At 38.4% G+C, this 18,981-nt stretch overlaps 1 protein-coding gene across 1 annotated transcript; it reads right to left on the bottom strand.

Moving 5' to 3' along the window:
• Positions 1-3,383: 3,383 nt before the first annotated feature.
• On the bottom strand, positions 3,384-11,469 carry LOC311277081 (polyunsaturated fatty acid 5-lipoxygenase-like). Its single transcript, XM_084387229.1, has 14 exons — positions 11,136-11,469; positions 9,739-9,934; positions 9,565-9,646; positions 9,268-9,390; positions 8,724-8,830; positions 8,381-8,553; positions 8,126-8,272; positions 7,821-8,027; positions 7,648-7,734; positions 6,315-6,484; positions 5,215-5,327; positions 4,263-4,363; positions 4,015-4,185; positions 3,384-3,924 (listed from the first exon to the last, which is right to left on the bottom strand). Exons 1-14 carry the CDS (start codon positions 11,283-11,285, stop codon positions 3,745-3,747), a joined length of 2,007 nt encoding a protein of 668 aa, XP_084243355.1. The 5' UTR covers positions 11,286-11,469; the 3' UTR covers positions 3,384-3,744.
• Between the last annotated feature and the right edge of the window lie 7,512 nt (positions 11,470-18,981).

Raw genomic sequence — 18,981 nt, forward strand, 5'->3', positions numbered from 1 at the left:
ATTTTTAATTTTCAACCCCTTACGGATAAAATTCAGAAGAGATTTAACCAGTGGCTACAACGAGATCTCTCTCTGAGAGGCAGGATACTTCTTAGGAAGGCTGAAGGCCTCTTATTAACGCTGCTCAATCTGTTCATTTGGAGTCAAAGCTCGGTAAAAATATTGACCAGATACTCTTTAAGTTTTTGTGGAAAAACTCAATTCATTATATTAGAAAATCCGTTGTAATGAATAATACTAGTGAAAAAGGTGGTCTTAATATTTTGGATTTTAGTACATTAAACTATACCTTTAAAATTAATTGGTTGAAACAGTTTAGGAAGAACCCAGCGTCTTTGTGGAACTTTATTCCTAATTATATTTTTTCTCAGTTTGGTGGTCTGGATTTTCTTCTGTTATGTGACTACAAAATTTAAAAATTAGCAGCAATATTATCTGCTTTTCATAGGCAGTCTCTTTTGGCTTGGTCTTTGATATTTAAGCACAACTTTTCACCTCATACATTTTTTATTTGGAATAACTGTAATATTTTATACAAGAATAAATCTATATTTTTTTTCAGAATTGGTTTGATAAAAATATCTTGTTAATCAGTCAATTAATTCTCAAGGATTGTTGTTTTCATACAAGGAATTTCTAGATCATTTTTTAATTTCCTGTTTCTCCCAAAGAATTTTCAATAGTTATGGGTTCAATCCCATCAGGTGCTCTTGCTTTACTGAGAGGAACTCAATCTCTACTTCCAGTCTCTTTGAGTTTGGTCAATACTTCTGTTGGCTAATTGTGCTTTGCTTTTCCTTTTAAAAACACTATTTCAGCAAGACATCGTTACTCTGCCGCCTGTGACCGCTTACTAGAATAATGCAGTTGGTAATATATGTTGGAAAAAAGTGTGGATGCTTCCACATCTCTTTTTTTAACCAATAAAGTAAAAGAGATTTCTTTTAAAATAATTCATAAATGCTACCCTGCAAATCAATACATGAAAAAGTTGAAAAAGGATATTTCCTCCAGTTGCTCTTTCTGTGACATCTCTGATGAAACTGTAGTTCATCTTTTTTGGTATTGTCCATTTACGAAAATGTTTTGGCAAGATGTTTTAGGATTTATTAGGTCTGAAATCTACAATGACTGTGTGTTGTATTGGAAGGATGTGGTCCTAGGCTTTGTTGATTTTGACCAATCTAAAAAAGGTCATTTTTATGTGATTAATCTGATCTTGTTACTAAAATTCCATATTCATAAATCTAAATATCTTAATGCTAAACCTCTCTTTCTTTTATTTGTGAAAGAACTTGAAAAATACGTCTTCTAAATTAAGTTGTCTGAGAACAAAAAAGCCTTAAAAACTCTTTTCCTTTTTTCAGTGTCATGTAATTCTCTTTATTTGTTAATGTTTAATTTATATTATTTCCCCCATTGTTTTTTGTTTGTATTCTGTTGTTATCTGTTATTACCTGTGTATTGTTTTAAGCATTAATAAAAAATAAAATAAAATAAGTCAATTAGAAGCACTCACTTCCTGATGGATGAGCGTACTGCGCAGACTCAAACTGAGCTTGACGACGTAGATGTGACGTGAGCAACCCGTCTGTCTTCTAGTAGCTGTGCCAAGAGAAATCTGAATCATTCCCTTACGAATCTTGCAGAGACGGAGAGCGTGAGTAGGAGCTGTCCATGAGCTAGGAGCAGGAGCAACTTAAAGGGATAGTTCACTTTGAAATTAATTTTTGATATGTTTTAGCTTACCTCAAGGGCATCCAAGATGTAGGTGTCTTTGTTTCCGCAGTAGTTTCAATTTTGATATTTTTAGGTCAAACCGTTCTTGTCTGTCAGTCATATAATGCAGGTCGATGGTCACTGGCTCAAAACACAAGCACAGAGTCCAAATTAAAACAATTCCCCATCGTCCAAATGAAACAATTCCCCATCATAAGTACACATTGATGGCCTAAGACACGAAACGAGCGGTTTGTGTGAGAAAACGAACAGTATTTATATCGTTATCTCTTGAAAACAGCACACGTCCAAATGATCTGACGGCGCGGGCGGGTATAGATATATACATAGATGTCGCCTTGGCTACGGTTTCGTTCCAATGAACTGCAGTAGCCAAGGCGACATCTAGTGTATACATCTATACCCGCCCGCGCCGTCAGATCATTTGGACGTGTGCTGTTTTCAAGAGATAACAACGATATAAATACTGTTCGTTTTCTCACACAAACCGCTCGTTTCGTGTCTTAGGCCATCAATGTGTACTTATGATGGGGAATTGTTTCATTTGGACGTGGGGAATTGTTTTAATTTGGACTCTGTGCTTGTGTTTTGAGCCAGTGACCATCGACCTGCATTATATGACTGACAGACAAGAACGGTTTGACCTAAAAATATAAAAATTGAAACTACTGCGGAAACAAAGACACCTACATCTTGGATGCCCTTGAGGTAAGCTAAAACATATCAAAAATTAATTTCAAAGTGAACTATCCCTTTAAGTATTCTGATTATTTTGTCACTTTGCCTCCACGTCCCCCCGATTGCCCGCGAGCTTCTCCTCCTGTCCATACGGTAATCTCTCTACTGTGCGACAGAGTCGCGTGGGTATGACGCAATCGTTAGCCTATTTTTTACAAAAACTGCTTCTATGGGGCCATAACGTAAGATACAAGGTAATGGAGCCTTTTATACATTTTCGTGTTTCTTTAGAAATAAATAATGGACAAATGGAGTCTTTAAACGCCTCAGATGTAAAGTTATTCGCTGTCAAAGTGACACCAAAATGAATGGGAGTCAATGGAATGCTAACAGCAGGTGATGGTCTGCTAATCAGTGGCGGCGCCCGGGGAAGCTTCAGTTTACGGCTGATAGATTACCCCCCTGTTTGCCTGTCGCTCGGTTATGACGCACTGAAGCGCCTGTGATATTCTCCTGCGCAAACGCGACACTTAGTGGAGAGAAGCGGTTATTACAGCATATTGTAAAGTTTGGACAGTAAGACTGAATTGGAAATCTCATATTCCTCAACCAATAAATCAACAGATTTGGGCCTAAATACTTTAATTTTGTAGAATAACATAAATTATATACCTATACAACTCTTGTTTTTATAAAAAAAAAAAAAAAAAAAAAAAGTTGTCCGTGTAGAAGTTGCAGTGGATGTTGAAGGAAAACTAGGTCTGCACTCATTCTTTTTAACTTTCCTGTTAGCAGTTCTAACATTTTCAAAATAGACAGAATCCAGAATCCTGCCAGAAGATATGTTCGATCTGGTATCCAAAACCAGTCAATCCTGTGAACAGCAAGTGTTTTCTGATAACTATAAATAGCTAATCTTCTATCATCCAGTGAGTTCGACTGAGAAAGCCAGGAAGAGCCGAAGTGATGTTAAATTAGTTGGTTTATTGAATAAATCTTAGTCGCGCATGTTTCGTCTGACCAGGACAAATACAACAAGTGTTATTCTACCAAAGCACAAGAAAAGGAAAAACAAAACACTGCTTGACAACTTTATCGATTGCAGATTTCATTTTTTTTTATTTTGTGTAGACATTAATTTCTTAGTACATGCAACTATTATTTTCATCCAGACTAGCATTTTCACTAAAGTCCTTGCAGTTACTGTAGCAGTTATTTTGTTGGTTGTGTCATGTTGTGAAATAGCCCAGTTGAGTTGCCTTTGCTCTATATACTGGCTAAAAATCGCTGCAAACGGGGTTTGCTAGTTTCCCCAGCGGTGTTCTCTCAGACGGCCACACTGTTGGGGATTTGGTCTGGACACAGATACCAGTACGGCACTTTCAAATTCTCATTTCGGCTCTTGATGATCTTGGTCACTTCAGCTAATTTCTTGCGGAAAGTCTTGGCAGCTTCCATGACCGGTTGTTCAGTGAAGTACATATCTGGATACTCGCCTAGAAACAGCTGGAGAAGATTTGCACAAATCAAAACAACGTTTCAACGAATTTGTAGGAAGCAAGTTTATGCAAACTAGTTCTGAAGAATCAGTCAAACCTCGTTGTCCTGGAATTGACTGAGGACCCAAACTATTCCTAGAATCCAAGAGGAACGCCCGCGGTCCGGCAGACTCTCCATGATGTACTTCATATCCACCTGGCCCTTCTGAGTGGGAGGGGGCTTCCGCATGGTGGAAGGGCTGTTGGGGATCCAGGAGAACCAGTCGAACTGGAACACAGGACAGACACACAGATATCAGCCTATAGATAGTTAATATTAATCCTGAAGAGTGTGTGTAAACGCACCTGTCCAAAGTTGACTGCAGCGTGTTGTGCTGAAGCTGTGAAAATCACAACGGTCAGGAACTCGACCAACTGCTCCCGAGTGTTCAGGGAATCCGGGAACTCTGTGAACAATGGCCACAGGTTTAGCACACGCATGCATTTAGGAGTGGTGTAAACACTGCATATGCTAGCATACAAACACTGCAAACATGTTACATCCCAGGGCGTAATTGACCGGTCGCAAAGACCTACAATGGTCCACAGATGTCAATCTGCTAACTCATGTCTGGTTTGTTTTTCTGATAAAAATGCCAATTTGACCTTATGATTGATCAGATTGCCTATCGATCAAACTCCCTGCAAAAGGTGAATTACTTGATTTAAAAAAAAAAAAAAAAAAAGTTTGAATGTTTTCTCCTGACCAGACGTTAGCAAGTGTGCCAGTGTTGCGTGTTAATCTTATTGTACAAATTTCACTGAAGGAGACTTTACTCAGTTTTGTTAAGTTCACTGACACTTGAGGGATTTAAATTTGAAACGGTTTACAATGTGATTGTTATTTCGGAAGCAGTGGGAAGGCGGATGCCATTGTGGTTAATGTCCATGTGTTCTCCTGTCTTTGGTTAGAGAGGGAGTTGGGTATTTTTGCCCCCATTTTGATAGTTTAGAAAGTACTTCCCTCAAAGTCAGAACTTTTGTTTGTTATTTTGGCCTGGTCCCCTCCTGGAGTCTATTTGAAGCTTCCCTTTTTCTATTTTGAATATACCAAATGAACTTTAATTTGTAAAAAAAAAAAAATTGTAATGCTGGGACAGGAGAGCTTTTTTTTCCCCTCCATGAATTCACTTGTTACGCCCTCCCCAGACTGGGAAGGCATGTGTGAATTGGGGGCTCGTCCGGGACTTCTCGCAGGGTCATTGAGGCGGTAACGCATTCACACATTAACATTCTAGTTAAATGATCCTGTACTCACCACAATTCTTCAGACCAGAGAAGCAAACATCCTGAATAAATGCTTGAATCTCCTTGTCTTTCTGAACCGTCTCATCACTGCCATAGCAGATCTTCACCACGTCAGAAACAAAACTGGAGGAAGATCAAGTTAAATGATGAATCAGCAAATGTAAAATACACCTTGGTGTCAATGCTTTACTAATTTGTTCTTTGTTTTTAATTCTCACCATTAGCATTTAAACTAGGGATGTAACGGTTTCGGTTAAAAAAATAAAAACTATTGTTTCCAGCCCACGGTTAATCTCAAATCTGACATTGCATCTATTATATGGTTTGGTGAAAAAAGGAAAAGAAAAAGTGGGTCAGTGCTGCATTGTGAAAAAAAAAAAGTTTATAATTTGCACACGTTTTTAAGCTTTTCACGTTTTTTAGCATGTTGGGCAGTGATGGGCTTTCCTGTAGCTCAAACAGTAGAGCGTTGGTCATGAGTTCGATTCCCAGGGAAAGCAAAAACTGACAAAATGTAAAATGTGTACCTTGATGCAAGTCGCTTTGGATAAAAGCATCTGCCAAAAAAAGTGCATAAATGTAAAACACAAAAGAGAATATGCGTGCTAAAAGCTTTGTGCATGAATACTAAATTGAGTTCTTTCATGTCTTGCGCTTGAATGGACATTCACACAATTATCAAAATGCCCAACTTAGTGAGTATCCCAATAAACATAGTCGGTTATGTCTTGAGTGAACGTAAACGGTCGAGAAAAGACAGCGCATGTGTACAGTATCAGTATATTGATCCATGCATTATGTCTTAAAGTGACAGCAGCCTAATATATTCCTGCTGGTGTCTGTGTTTTTAATGTTTATCAAACAACAAGAAAATAAGGGGAAAACCCTCTTGGCTGAATAACTCTTGTAACTTTAATAAGGATTCATCTCATATAGATCGGTAGAAAAGAGAATTGTGAAATTTCACTGGTCTCTAAAATTTGTGTCATAACCTTATTACAATACAAGCACATAAAAAAAACGAAACCGTGACCCTAGAACCGAACCGGGAGTAATTCAAACCGTCACACCCCTAATTTGAACATCTGTAAATTATGCATTATCAAGTACCTTTTGACTGCCTTCCAGACCATCATGCCGTCGTCTCTGTAGTAGTAGTTGGGCAGATCTTCCACTCCTCGAGCTTTCATGGCCTCAGGGAAGCACATGGACTTATAGGTTAAAGTCTTCATGGCCTTTTGAATCACTTCCACAATTGCAGTTCCACCAGTGGCAATAGCCTTTGAAATACAAGGACACGAGTGAATCTTTGAGTCTCAGACTACAATTTTGTAGACACTTTAAAGAAATGCAATGAAGTCTACAAAACGGGAGCCAGAGCTAGATAAGATAGTCAATAGCCATGTTTCCATTACAGATTTGCGCAAATGTTTTGCGCTATTATCTAAATATCGATAAAAAACGATTGCGAAATGACGGCGTTTCCATTAACTGATGTTATGCGACTGTCCTTTTTTCTCTCGCGATAAATCGCCCCCCCCCCCCCCCCCAAAAAAAAAAAAAAAAGGCAACAGACGTTGGTTTATATAGGCTAATATCACAGCCACCGCATTATACATTATTATTAGTATTAATATTAAAATGGCAGGAGACATGGCGTGTTATCCAAGCATTAATGGCAGGGAAAGACCCTTATACTGCGAACGACACATATAGCCTAAGGAGTTTCTGGTTGTTTCGCCCTCATTTCTGCTCCGAGATTTGATTGTGACATTTCTTTGCGATTTAGAATCCAGTATTCCTATAGGCTAATTATAGTTTCCTTCATGAATTTAAAGAACTATGTCTCAGATTCTGTCCAAACGATCCATGTAGGCTACTTTTGGGTCCATTCGTTTTTCCTTTTTTAACCCGTAATTGAAAAACGCAAAGTTGAACACCAAAATTTTAATTTGAACTGGCTACAACAACTGCTGCGCAAAAAAAGTAAATGTCGACGAATTTTCTGATTTGTTTAGGCCTATGACTTTTTGCCCCCTTTATTAAACATTTAAAATATTCACAAAATATGGAAAACATGTCGATTTTACTGGTTTTCTAAGGCCAAATTAGAACCTGGAATTTATGTTTTTCCCGCAGTGCTGAATGAGAAGAGCCATTAATATTATTAATAAACTATTGTTTTGGCTAAAATCACATAGGAAAATGCAAGTGTTCTCGCCCGCGCCTCCGTGCCATGCAGCGATAAACGGGAGTTTGTGCGAAATTGACGTGTTTCCATTGTGCGTATTTTCAATTCGCAATTTGCACAATTTGAAGGGTAATGGAAACGCGGCTAATGACTATATGCCTCTTCAGACCTCAAAGTCATGAGAAAGAACCAGGAATAAACATGAAAAGAAAAACTGTTCTTCAAAGGAACTTTATCCAGGGTTCAAGATACCTTATCAAAGATGCCATCTTTAGAGATGAGTTTCTCTCGAGCCGCCATGTTGATGGCAATGGTGTAACGGACATGAGGTATCAGCAACTGTGAGGAGAACATAAAAGCTGCAATGATTTTCTGCAAGACGACAGCCTTCAATAAAGCAGTAAGCCATGAGTTTCAGAATCTACCTTGTACACTGGATGGACAGCAGCGAGCTGTCTGTACATGGCTATGGCAAAAACCTCAGATGTAAGATGTGTCCTGAGAAAGTGTGTGACCAGCTGGTGTACATTAAAGTCAGAGGATTTCACCCACATCTTGGCTAGCATCCAGTCGTAGTGATCATCGCTCGGGAGAAAGACTGTGTTCGCCCCAGCAGGAGTGTGACGACTGAGCTGTTCCAGATCAAGTAAACCAACAGAATATTTGGTAAAAACTCCAAACGCTAACTTTAATTTGAAGTAATATTGCACTGAATGATTTCTGCGGGCACCTGAATAGCGATCGGCATGATTTCATTCTGGCTGTTCTTGTACAGAAGGCAGAAGGGAGCAGACAAATACTGCTGGGTGTTCGGGTCGGTGGCATTGGCTCGCACTCCCTCCAGTATCGCATAGTCTGCGATGTAGACGTTTCCCTCCTGTAATAGAGAGGCGTTTAGAGTGAAAAGTCTCATTCATTCACATCCAGAATTGACCACTGCAACTGTCCTGTCTACACCACTGAGGACCAAGCATTATCTCCTGACCTTTAACTCCTCCTGTAGTGTGAGACCTCGATCCAGAGAGTCTTTCACCATCTCCTGCGTGACTGCAAACCCATCTGGAAGATTCGTGCACTTCCTGATCATCACGGGATTGCAGCCGTTTAAGAACTGATAGCCAAACATGAAGTCCTCTTCCCAGTTCTGCATCACATATTCTGTCAGAGGGAATAATGCCAGTGAGTTTAGGGGAATGCAAACAATGTGTGTCTCAGCCTGTTTATTTGATTTTTCCCCACAATAAGTTGGACAGCTCATTTCTGTATTAGAAAAAAAAAAAAAAAAAAAAAAAAAAACACATTTTAACAAAGGAAGAAACTGTTCAAACCTGACACAGGGTTCTTGATTGTCATAAATATTTCTCGAAAACCTTCAATATCGGTCCAAGACGACTGGAACAAGCTCTTCAGTTTGTTAAGACGAAGATTTTTGATCCTGAAAGAGATCACACCAGGAAAAACACAGCTGAATGCTCATCAGATTTTCTGGTTCAGTTTCAGTTTCAGCTTCACTTCTTTCTCAATTTATTTTGGGATATTCCCTGGTTAAAGAGAGTTCACCCAAAAATCATTTACTCATGAATGAATGAATGTTGGTGACCAGACGGTTGACGGTAACCATTGACGTCCACATATAGTAGAAAAAAAAAAGAAAAAAAAAGTGGAAGCCAGTGGTTACCGTCAACTGTCTGGTCACCAACATTCATCAAAATATACATTAATTCATTCAGGTTTGGATCAACATGAGTAAGAGACAGAATTTTGGGGTGAACTGTCCTTTCAGCAGTCAAACAGGGTCATTCATTGGAAACCAATAATAGCATATTTGTTATGGACACAGGCGAAGGGATGAATGCAAACTGTGTAACCTACGCTTCATCAAAGTTTTCACTGAAGTCCACAGCTTTGTCAGCTTCAAACTGAACGTCCAGATGGAGTTCACTGCTCGAGTTGGCATCTATGCTCATGGGGAAACCAGGCTGCCACTCCTTCCACCTTCAAGAAGTAACATTCATCTTTCAGTGAGTTATATTTGGTGTCACAAAGTATAAGTGAAATGGTGTAAGTGTGTTCAGCATTTTAAACTAAAACATCTGGGGGAAAATAAAGTCAGCATTTACACCACCAAATGATAGAATATTGTCCAGGATTGTAACGGTGTCCTCAAACCTGAACAGTTGTTGTCTGGATTCCAGTTCCGTGCGTCTGTGATCATTTAGCAAATCGGTTTTATCCTCATGAGACAATCGAGCTAAAGGAACACCCATAAAAAAAAAAAAAACAGTATTTGTGACGTGCTTGATTTAGGACTGGATAGTGATCAGAGTCGGGAATAGGACTCACCCATGCCATCTCGAAGAACCACTGCCTTTTCGTTCGCGACCCAGCGATAACAGGGGAAGTCGAAGCGATCTCCGGAGGGAGACGTCACACTGATGACTCGACAGTACCACTGATCATTGAGCAAGTTCTTCTTCTCAAGCTTCACCAGCACGATGTCTCCCAGCGTCTCCTTCACATGGACGTCGATGGGCATCACCTTTAACGACAGCTTCTGTTAGACACAACCAGAGCCTTTGCAATTCAGTGGCCCGTTTCAAGCGCAACAGAGGGCCCTTCTGTTACGAGGCCCGTTTCCAGTAAAACCGGTGAATCAGGTCTCGACTGGACATCACAGGGTATGTGCAAACATTAAAGAGTTTAATTGGGGAAAAACTAATGAAAAATACCACACAATGCACACACAATTTTCACTGCAGTCAGGATTACGGCAAGCCGTTTTAGCTTAAATTGTACCCAGCGTTACTTGTCATAATTGCATTTTTACTAGTAAGAATTCAATTAAAGAGCTCTACAATTCAATTCTTACTAGTAGCAATTACAATTAAGAGAGCTCTCTAATTCAATTATTACTAGTCATATGTCTCAAATAGGCAAATGGGTGGAGTGTTCCTTTAGTTACAGAGCTCTACAATTGAATTGTTACTAGTAACATTGCAATTACGACGAGTAACACTGGGTACAATTTAAGATATAACAGCTTGCCATACAGGATGCCCTATAATCTCATTAGGTTTTGTTATACAATTTTTTTTTTTTTTTTTTTTTTTTTAATGAAACATTATGAAAGCTGGTTTCCGGTTCTGAATAAAAAAAGTTTGTAATCTTTTTTGTATCTCGCATTTCTGACTTTTCTCAGATTTGTGAGAAAACCATGCAATTAAAAAAAAAAAAAATTCAGAATTGTGAGTTATGCAGTCCAATTCAGGGGGGAAAACGGCTTTTTCCTCAGAATTGTGAGTTGATATCGTGCATTTGACTTTAAAAACTATAAATCACGCAATTCTAAAAAAAAAAAAAAAAAAAAAAAAAAAAAAAAAAAAGTAACATAAGGTCGCTATTATCTTTTTAATTGTTATACCTTGTCATACTTTGGCAGAAACAAGCTTCCATACATTTTCAAACATAATATGTTAAATTGGATTATTTGTCAGAGTGCTTTATATTGCTGGGAATAAACTGGACAAGTGAAGAAATATGTGGAAGCTTTGGTAGGGAAAAGTAGGGTTACAGAAATGCAGTTTGGAGAAACTTTAAACAGCCATAGGCCTACTAGACACTGTGATTTCTCACTTTTTGTGAAGAAACAAAAAAGGATTTAATGAGAAAATAGTTTATCACTATCAGATATGTTATATTTAATAACATGTACGCGCGTCAAAAAAAAACAAAAATCTTACCGTTCCTCTTGCAAAGCGTTCAAAGAAGGATTTGTCCAGCAGAGTCCGATCACTGCATCTCTCCGAGCCGATCAGCGTCAGGTGAACATGATCTAATGTCCCAGCAAACTCCTGTTTTCCAGTGGTGACAGAGACTGTGTACGTCAACATTGTGCTCGGATGGGAAGACAAGTACAACTGACTCTCACACCTGTGGCTTTTTAAAGTTTAATTCAGTTTCTGCCTTTTGTATTGGGGTGTGGTCTATCAATCTAGCTTGTGATGATACTTGTGAGCTGTGTCCCAAAGTTGAAGGTTGCATCCTTCGAAGGACGCAGACTTCAAGGATGCAGCCTATGCGTCCTCTGAAGGACGCACCATGTAGGATTTCCTAATTGTGCAACCAGGTGTTCCCGATCACCGCTCCTGGCGCCAAGCAACGGTGCGAGAGGACAGCTGCTATCCTGATCATTTTTGATAACTGAGTAAACAGCTATGGAGCCAGAATTGGCTATTGTCATTTTTATGTTTTATATTTTACTGGAGGTCATGGTGTGCCCCGGCGCTGCCGGATCATGTATTTTCGGTTTAGCCCTGTTTGAATACAAAACCCAATTTAATATAAAAAGTCCAGTATTTCTCGCGCTCGTCATCTGCAGCTGTCACAGTTGCCAGGCGACAAGAACAATCCTTCATAGGCTAGACCGGTCCAAGCGCTTCAGATGCGCCCTTTGATATGGGACGCTGCTGTAGTTAGCAACAATTTGTTAATATTGTGACAATAAGCCTACATTTTGTTACTTTAATTTTCGGAACTGCATATTTCGTTAAGTATTCACTTTACAAATGTGAAGTAACCTGAAGTACTTTTTTCCCTCACATCACAATGTGATTACATTACACTACACAAAAGTATATAATGTAACAACCAGATATTACTGTATATTGAAAATATACAGAAGTAAAATGCAACATAGCCTACGCAGTAATGCAGTAGTAGCCTAATATAAATGCAGTAGTTATTAAAAGTACTTTTTTCAGAAAGCCGTCGATTGAATCAGCCCTGCAAACCTGTTGGTAGACAACTTAGTGGATAGTGGAAATATGCTCTTTAACACTCTGGAGACCGTCCCAGATGATGTCCCACCAGCAGGAGGCCTTACCAGGGGCAGCCCATCCCGGTCCAGCAGCTCAGCTCAATAGAGTCTACATCATTTTTTTCTTATTTTATGTATTGTAAAATTAAATGTTTATGTTGATTTTGATATGCTTAACGTATTTTGTAAATAGTTGGAAAAAGTACTTTAATGTAGCCTAAAGAACAAATGATTTTCATTTACCAATTTTATTTGAAAAAATAAAAAGGTATAGAATTTGTTTCATGCAGAAAGTATTACTGTCATTACAAAAATAAACAATGTCCAGAACAATTCATTCTCTTTTATTTACACAATTAAAGTTGCATAAAAATAAATGTACATAATTTTTCTTTTAAAAAAATAAAAGTGAAAAAAGTTAAACAAGAATATGTAGAAAATATATATATTTTTCAATCATTCTCTCAAGAAGAGAAAACAGCCTGTCCATCCTCTTCCTTCTTTCCTTTGCACTCCTCGCCTCTGCCTCCCTCTGTAGTTGCATTTCTTCTCTGATCAAGTCCAAAAACTCGTCCTGTCTCGCCGCCTTTGTGCTGGTGCTTCTGCTGGTGTGGGTGCTAGTGCTGGTGCTGTTACTGGTGGGGCTGGTGCTGCTGCCCCTGTCTCCTTCTCACCGTGGGCACCCACTACTGAACTCGGCCCTGGTGTGTCCTCAGAGATTGAGGCGATGAGGACAGGGGGGTTGGTGCAATGCATCTGTCCCAACACCTCATCCATGAGGACAAACCAGGGCCAAGCTTCAGCAGTGGGTTTCCCACTCACACCCTCTCCTGTCCCAGGACACTTGAAATCCTAAAGGCAGAGCAAATGAACCATGGCTTGTTAAAAACAACAGGACAATTCATTTCAGCAAACATGTGTGAATTACTTTTCTTTATATATGTGTATATGTATATATATATATCCATTTTTTTACTGAATTGTTCTAAAAAAACAGAAAAGGGTACTTAACACAGAGGAGCAATCTTAAGTGCATTGTTAACACTGCAAAATATGACACATCAAGACATGCATACAAAATACTTAAGAAATCATATTTCTGTATACTAAATTTGGTTAAAACCACATACCTTGCATGACAGCACTACAGAAACACATAAAAGTGAAACCCCATTGCCTTATCTACTGCTTTTCTTATTGTTTTGGGCTTTATTGGGTGAGTGATATTTCTTATAATACACAAGTGCAAATATTACAAATAGGTCGTTAAACTAATAACGTTATTACCACAAGTTTTGCCTAAAACTACCTGATAAATGAAGCCACGCAATGGTGACGAAGGAGTTAAGAAGAAGTTTATAAGAAAATTAAACTGGTTTCGCTAGCTATTTGAGTAAATGAAAACATAATACTTACATTTAAATGTGAATTTGCTGTCCTCCACCGATCTAGTCTCGGCCGCCTTTAACAATAAATAAATAAATAAATGCTGTCTTCAACGGCGCGCAATGACTTATGGGGTAGAATAGGCCGCTAAGTGTCCATTTATGTATCCTTCTTTTCACGGGGAAACGAAGGGTGCATTTGGCGTCGCTTTTGAATCAGGGAAGCCTTCGTCGCGGCGCGATGACGCAATCGGCCTTCAAATGCGACCTTCCAAGGATGCAGCCTTTGAATTGGGACGTCCTTCGTCGCGCCGCGGTGGCGCAATCGGCCTTCAAATACGGCCATCCGGCCTTCAAATACGGCCTTCGAAGGACGCAGCCTTCACTTTGGGACACAGCTGTGGTCTTTATCAAGAGATTCAGGGCTGCGTTCAGCCCCGACAAAACGTTGCACAACGTTTTTTAAACAGAAACGGTGATGCGTTGAACACACTGTTCTGATGACGCAAGAGTTGCAACTATGGCAGCTGAGAAGGCAATTCTTTGTGTTCTTTGTGAAGAATTTTCTGAGCCTGATGAAGTCGGTATAAATATGTGTTTAATACTACAAAATATGCCCGATGTTACAGTTACTGCACTTGCCGCCCAGAACAAAAGAGAACATCCCAATCGAGTGAAGGGATTGCTGAAACTGAAGCACACATCTTACCTAATTCAGAATAAAACACATCTATTTAGCCTCACATACTGACTTTATTTGTAGGTCATAATGTTTTAATACCCTGTATTTTCTTTCTCATTTTTAGGAAAATCACTTAATTACCATTGTTTATGTCTATACCAATACACTTGCAATTAAGCTAAAAATATAAACAACTACATCATTATGTTGATATCCTATATTTTTTACAATAAAACTTTCGACAAACATGTCTTCTAATATCCTCAGTTGTTGCGTATACCGAGCTGCATCAAACACATTTGTAAATTACTTTCCTTGAACCCATTGTGCGAGTTCACTTTAATACCGCATGCTTTATATACATGTTGCTGCTGATTGGACTGCAGTTCTGACACACCCACCAAACAAGAGAAAACGCATCTCAAACCCCGTTGCGCACCGTTTTGAACTTTACTTGTTGAGGCACATGACTATTAACTAATTGTTAAGTAATATGCCATTTATGGGTTTACATGGCACCAAAATGGCATATTACTTAACAATTAGTTAATAGTCATGTGCCTCAACAAGTAAAGTCATAACATAATGATACATTTGCAAATCATTAGTTAATGATTCATTTAAGTAGAAAGCTGGAAGTTGAAGTACATTTCCTTGACCAACTGTGGTAATTAACGCATTAATTTACACTTTTAGTTAATAAAATAAGTTATTAAGGAATTAATACATTTTTTAATTGACACATTTAATTAATAACAATTCATATATTACTTAATCTATTAATCATTTAGAATCTTTATTAGTTGCTGATGCAGTAATCATTAATTAATGGTTTAGTTCTTCATGAGTCATACATTAACACATGATTATCTGTGCATTAGTTAAGCATGAATTAATGCAGATTAGTGCACCCGTATTGTAAAGTGTTACCCAAACATTTAGTTAATTAAAATTTTAATTTTGAATTAATACAATGAAGGAGATGTTTTAAAGAAATAGAAACTCAAAATAGTATGTTATCCACATTAGTTGATTTGACAAAAGATAAAGTTGTGATAAGAAAACATGAAAATATATTTTTTTTACTGTACAATCGTTTATAGTTTCGTAACCATTTATATATATAAATAGCACGTTTTGCGCAGTTGTCTCTTTCCTGAATGATTGCAGGCATTCACTTTGTGTAATGTTAGAATAAAGCCCAGCAAACCTCAACTCGTATATTGATTTAATCATTGTGCTTTTCCTTTGTACCTCACAATGTTTTAAAACGGTCTTTTACTAATTGTTCTCATTCATTGATTGCAATAACTGAAATAAACTTGTATAAATTGTATGAAGTTTTTAAATCTATCCTAGCATGATTGTTCTGAACTTCTTGTTTATTTTGTAAATATAAGAAAAATAACTAAAAACCACACAAAAGCATGAATGTGTTTAACACATAGCCTAAGTCAAATTTGGATTAAACAAAATTGTACGAACAGAAGTGTAAAAATGAAAAATTACTGCAAATGAGAAAAAATACTTAACGTCCTTTTACAGAATAGAATTAACATCCAGAGGATATGTGTCATAAAAAATTCGGATAGGGTTCGATTTTCTGTGTTTTTAGCATCTGTAACTAGCATTTTGAATGGTGTTTTGACAATTCTGAGCCACCGAATCACGAATACGAAAAAACGCATACGAAAATGTCGGCCTCAGTGTGCAAGGGCCTTTAATGTGGGCTGAGTCTATAACTGCGCCCAGGAAGGAAATCCTCTGACTGGGGAACAGTGCTATGTTGATTCTGAGTCCCAGGGTTTCCAGCACAGATCTGTGGGAATTTAGTTCAGAACAAGCCAGTCGTCGAGGTAGTTCAGGATGCGCATTCCCTTCTGTCTCATGGGGAAAAGAGCGTGGGGCCAGGGACAGTCCGAATGATAGGACCGTATACTGGTAGGCCACCCCTTCCAACGCAAATCTCAAAGACAGTCTGTGATGGGAGGTCGGAAATGAAAGGATGCTTCTTTCAGGTTCACTGAGAAAAATCAATCCCCCAGGGCGTACTTGCGCGAAGATTTGTTTCAGGGTTAGCATCTTGAATGGCCGTTTCATAAGGCCCTGTTCAGATGTCTGAGGTCATGGGCCATCCTTCTTGGGAACGAGGAAGTAGCGACTGTAGAAGCCTGACTCGCTGTGGGCTGGAGGAACTGTTTCCACTGCCCCTTTTGCCAATAAGCTCATTACTTTGGTGCGGAGGACGAGTGCCACATTGCTCTTCACCGAAGTGTCGACTATGCCCACGAGCTGTTCGAGTGTTCAGAACCCATTGTGACACGCCAGGGATGGCTTTCATGCCTCGGCCCGGCTGGGTATGCGCAGGGACACCCGTGTGTGTGGAAGAGGAAAAGTTTTTTTTTTTTTTTTTGTCCGCTATAACAATGGTCAGCTGCGAGCCCAACACTGCACATGTTCATGTCTCTCAAATAAACACGACTGATTAGAAAACATAGACCTCTACAAGTAACCTGATTTCTCCAGCAAAGTAAAATGTTTGATATAATCTTTTTTTGTTTTATAGGATCAAAGTCCTTTTCCACATTAATATATACACTCAGAAACAATGAAAATTACTTCAAATGGAGACATTTTTACACACAACTTAATTTGTTAAAGATTATATATTTTTTATTATATTTATATTATAAGTTTATTACAATCCTTGTGTGACTGAGTTGTGAAATGCGTTAAGTGCCTTTTTCCAGTTTTTGAATCCACTCCTCACAAATACATCAGGCTTCAAGTATTTAAAGACACATCAAGCAATGCAGAAGGCAGAATCTGTGTGATCGAGCCAAGCAAAGTTTCAAACCATGTAATAATGTATTTTGCAAGCCAGAGTTCTCCTATAGCGATACACACTTATCAAGATCTTCTTTCTCAGTCTGAACTCTCATTGCTCGAGTCTCAACAGAACAAGAGTGAATGAAGAGAAAAGGGTATATGGCTATTAATAAATCTAGACTATTCATGATTTCTATAACACAGTCTACATCGGACGCGACAAAGCAAATCAATGTGTGTTCCTCATATTACAAGAGTATTTATATAATAATATAGATTTAATGTTGTATTTTGAAATTTTATGGTACTTAATAATATTTGTGCAATAATTATGATCAATTTAAAATATTTTTTTATTATTTATATTGCAATTAATTTAGTATTTAAGGGTAAAATAGGCAATGCGTTTAAATTCCAATACAAAGAGGAAAATTAGGCTGAATCCCAATTCTCTGTCTTAGGCTGAATCCCAATTCTCTGTCTTACCCCTTCCCCTTACCCCTTCCCCTTAGTTTTGCACGTTCACGTGAGAGTAAGGGCTATCCCAATTCTCATTTTGATCAAGGGGTAGGGCTAAGGGGAAGGGGTAGATACCCCTTAAAACCAAGAATTTTCGCGAGCTTACTTGAAACCAAGGGGCACCCAGAATGCACTGCGCAACCGGCAACAAAGGCGGGCATACCATCAAGAAAGTCTCATTTTCGGCTTAAATGATTGATTGAAAAATTATGACAGTCGTGTCACAGTCATGTACCTATATATTTGCAACCATGTTGTTAACTGAAACGTTTTTAAACGTTTTTAAAAATCGCTGATCTGCTACGCTAGGCTATGCTAACGAGGCTATGCTGGTTTGCACAATCAGTCCCGCATTTCTCTGACTAATGTCCGGGATTCGGCTTTTGTTTTCTACAGTCGCCATTCATTATGTGTAACGTTTCATTATTTGACACTGACACGTATATATGTGCCAGCTTTGCAGGTCATGTATTCAGCTTCAAACGGATCCCGACTGATACGAAAACACAGGAATTTAAGCAATGCTAAAACGCACATAAACTGATCACTTGTTTAGCGTTCATGTACGTTAAACACTACATTCAGATTCACCGATTTGAATGAATTCAGTCCGGTTGAAACAACACTCTCTGTGCATAATGAATAGCGACGGCAGAAAGACAGAGAATTGGGATTCAGCCTTAGAATCATCTGTCTGCAGTTTTCATCTTTGTCCACTAGATGTCAGTAGTAGATTTGAGGTGAAACTCAAAGGCCTTTAGTTTTAGGATCAGAGACAGTGAAGAGAAATCAGAGAATCTGATCTGAAGCTCAATGAGGATCATCATGTGTCTCATATGAAGCAGAAAGAGACTCTCATCTGATCAGATTATATTACAGGATCAGTCGCATAATCAGATTCATCACATTCATCAGAGAGATCATTACATCTCACAATATAAACTGATTCATATCAGATGAGTGTGAACAGAATAATGGCTGAAAGTCAGTGTAAAACAATAAAGACAGTTTTAACAATTATAGTTACACTGTAATGTAAAATAAGGACTCATATTCATGTTCAAATGATAGAAGAGATTCAATAAGACGCACCAGATCTATGATGATCAATAGAGAAATAATAGGTGTAGAAATAGAAATTAATCATCTGATGAATCCCTCAAATCTACACACACAGATCTTTTGTTCAGAAACAGATTCACATCATTGTTCTTGAGCTTCAGCACTTTCTGCACTTTCTCAAAGCAAGAATAAATGAAAAATAAATAGTTTCCACATGAACATAAAAATCATTCTGACTGACTTTGACACGTTTATTCTGTTAGGGACGAAACGAAACAAAGATGCTCCAATCA

Source organism: Rutilus rutilus, assembly GCF_951802725.1.
Source record: "Rutilus rutilus genome assembly, chromosome: 18".
Taxonomy (NCBI): Eukaryota; Metazoa; Chordata; class Actinopteri; order Cypriniformes; family Leuciscidae; genus Rutilus; species Rutilus rutilus.

Coding starts and splice junctions, on each gene's coding strand:
- LOC311277081 (XM_084387229.1), bottom strand. CDS start 11,285: ATGTTGACGTACACAGTCTCTGTCACCACTGGAAAACAGGAGTTTGCT. Junction 7,735..7,820: donor CTGTCCATCCAGTGTACAAG/GTAGATTCTGAA, acceptor TTCTCCTCACAG/TTGCTGATACCTCATGTCCG. Junction 4,186..4,262: donor CTGCAGTCAACTTTGGACAG/GTGCGTTTACAC, acceptor CCTGTGTTCCAG/TTCGACTGGTTCTCCTGGAT.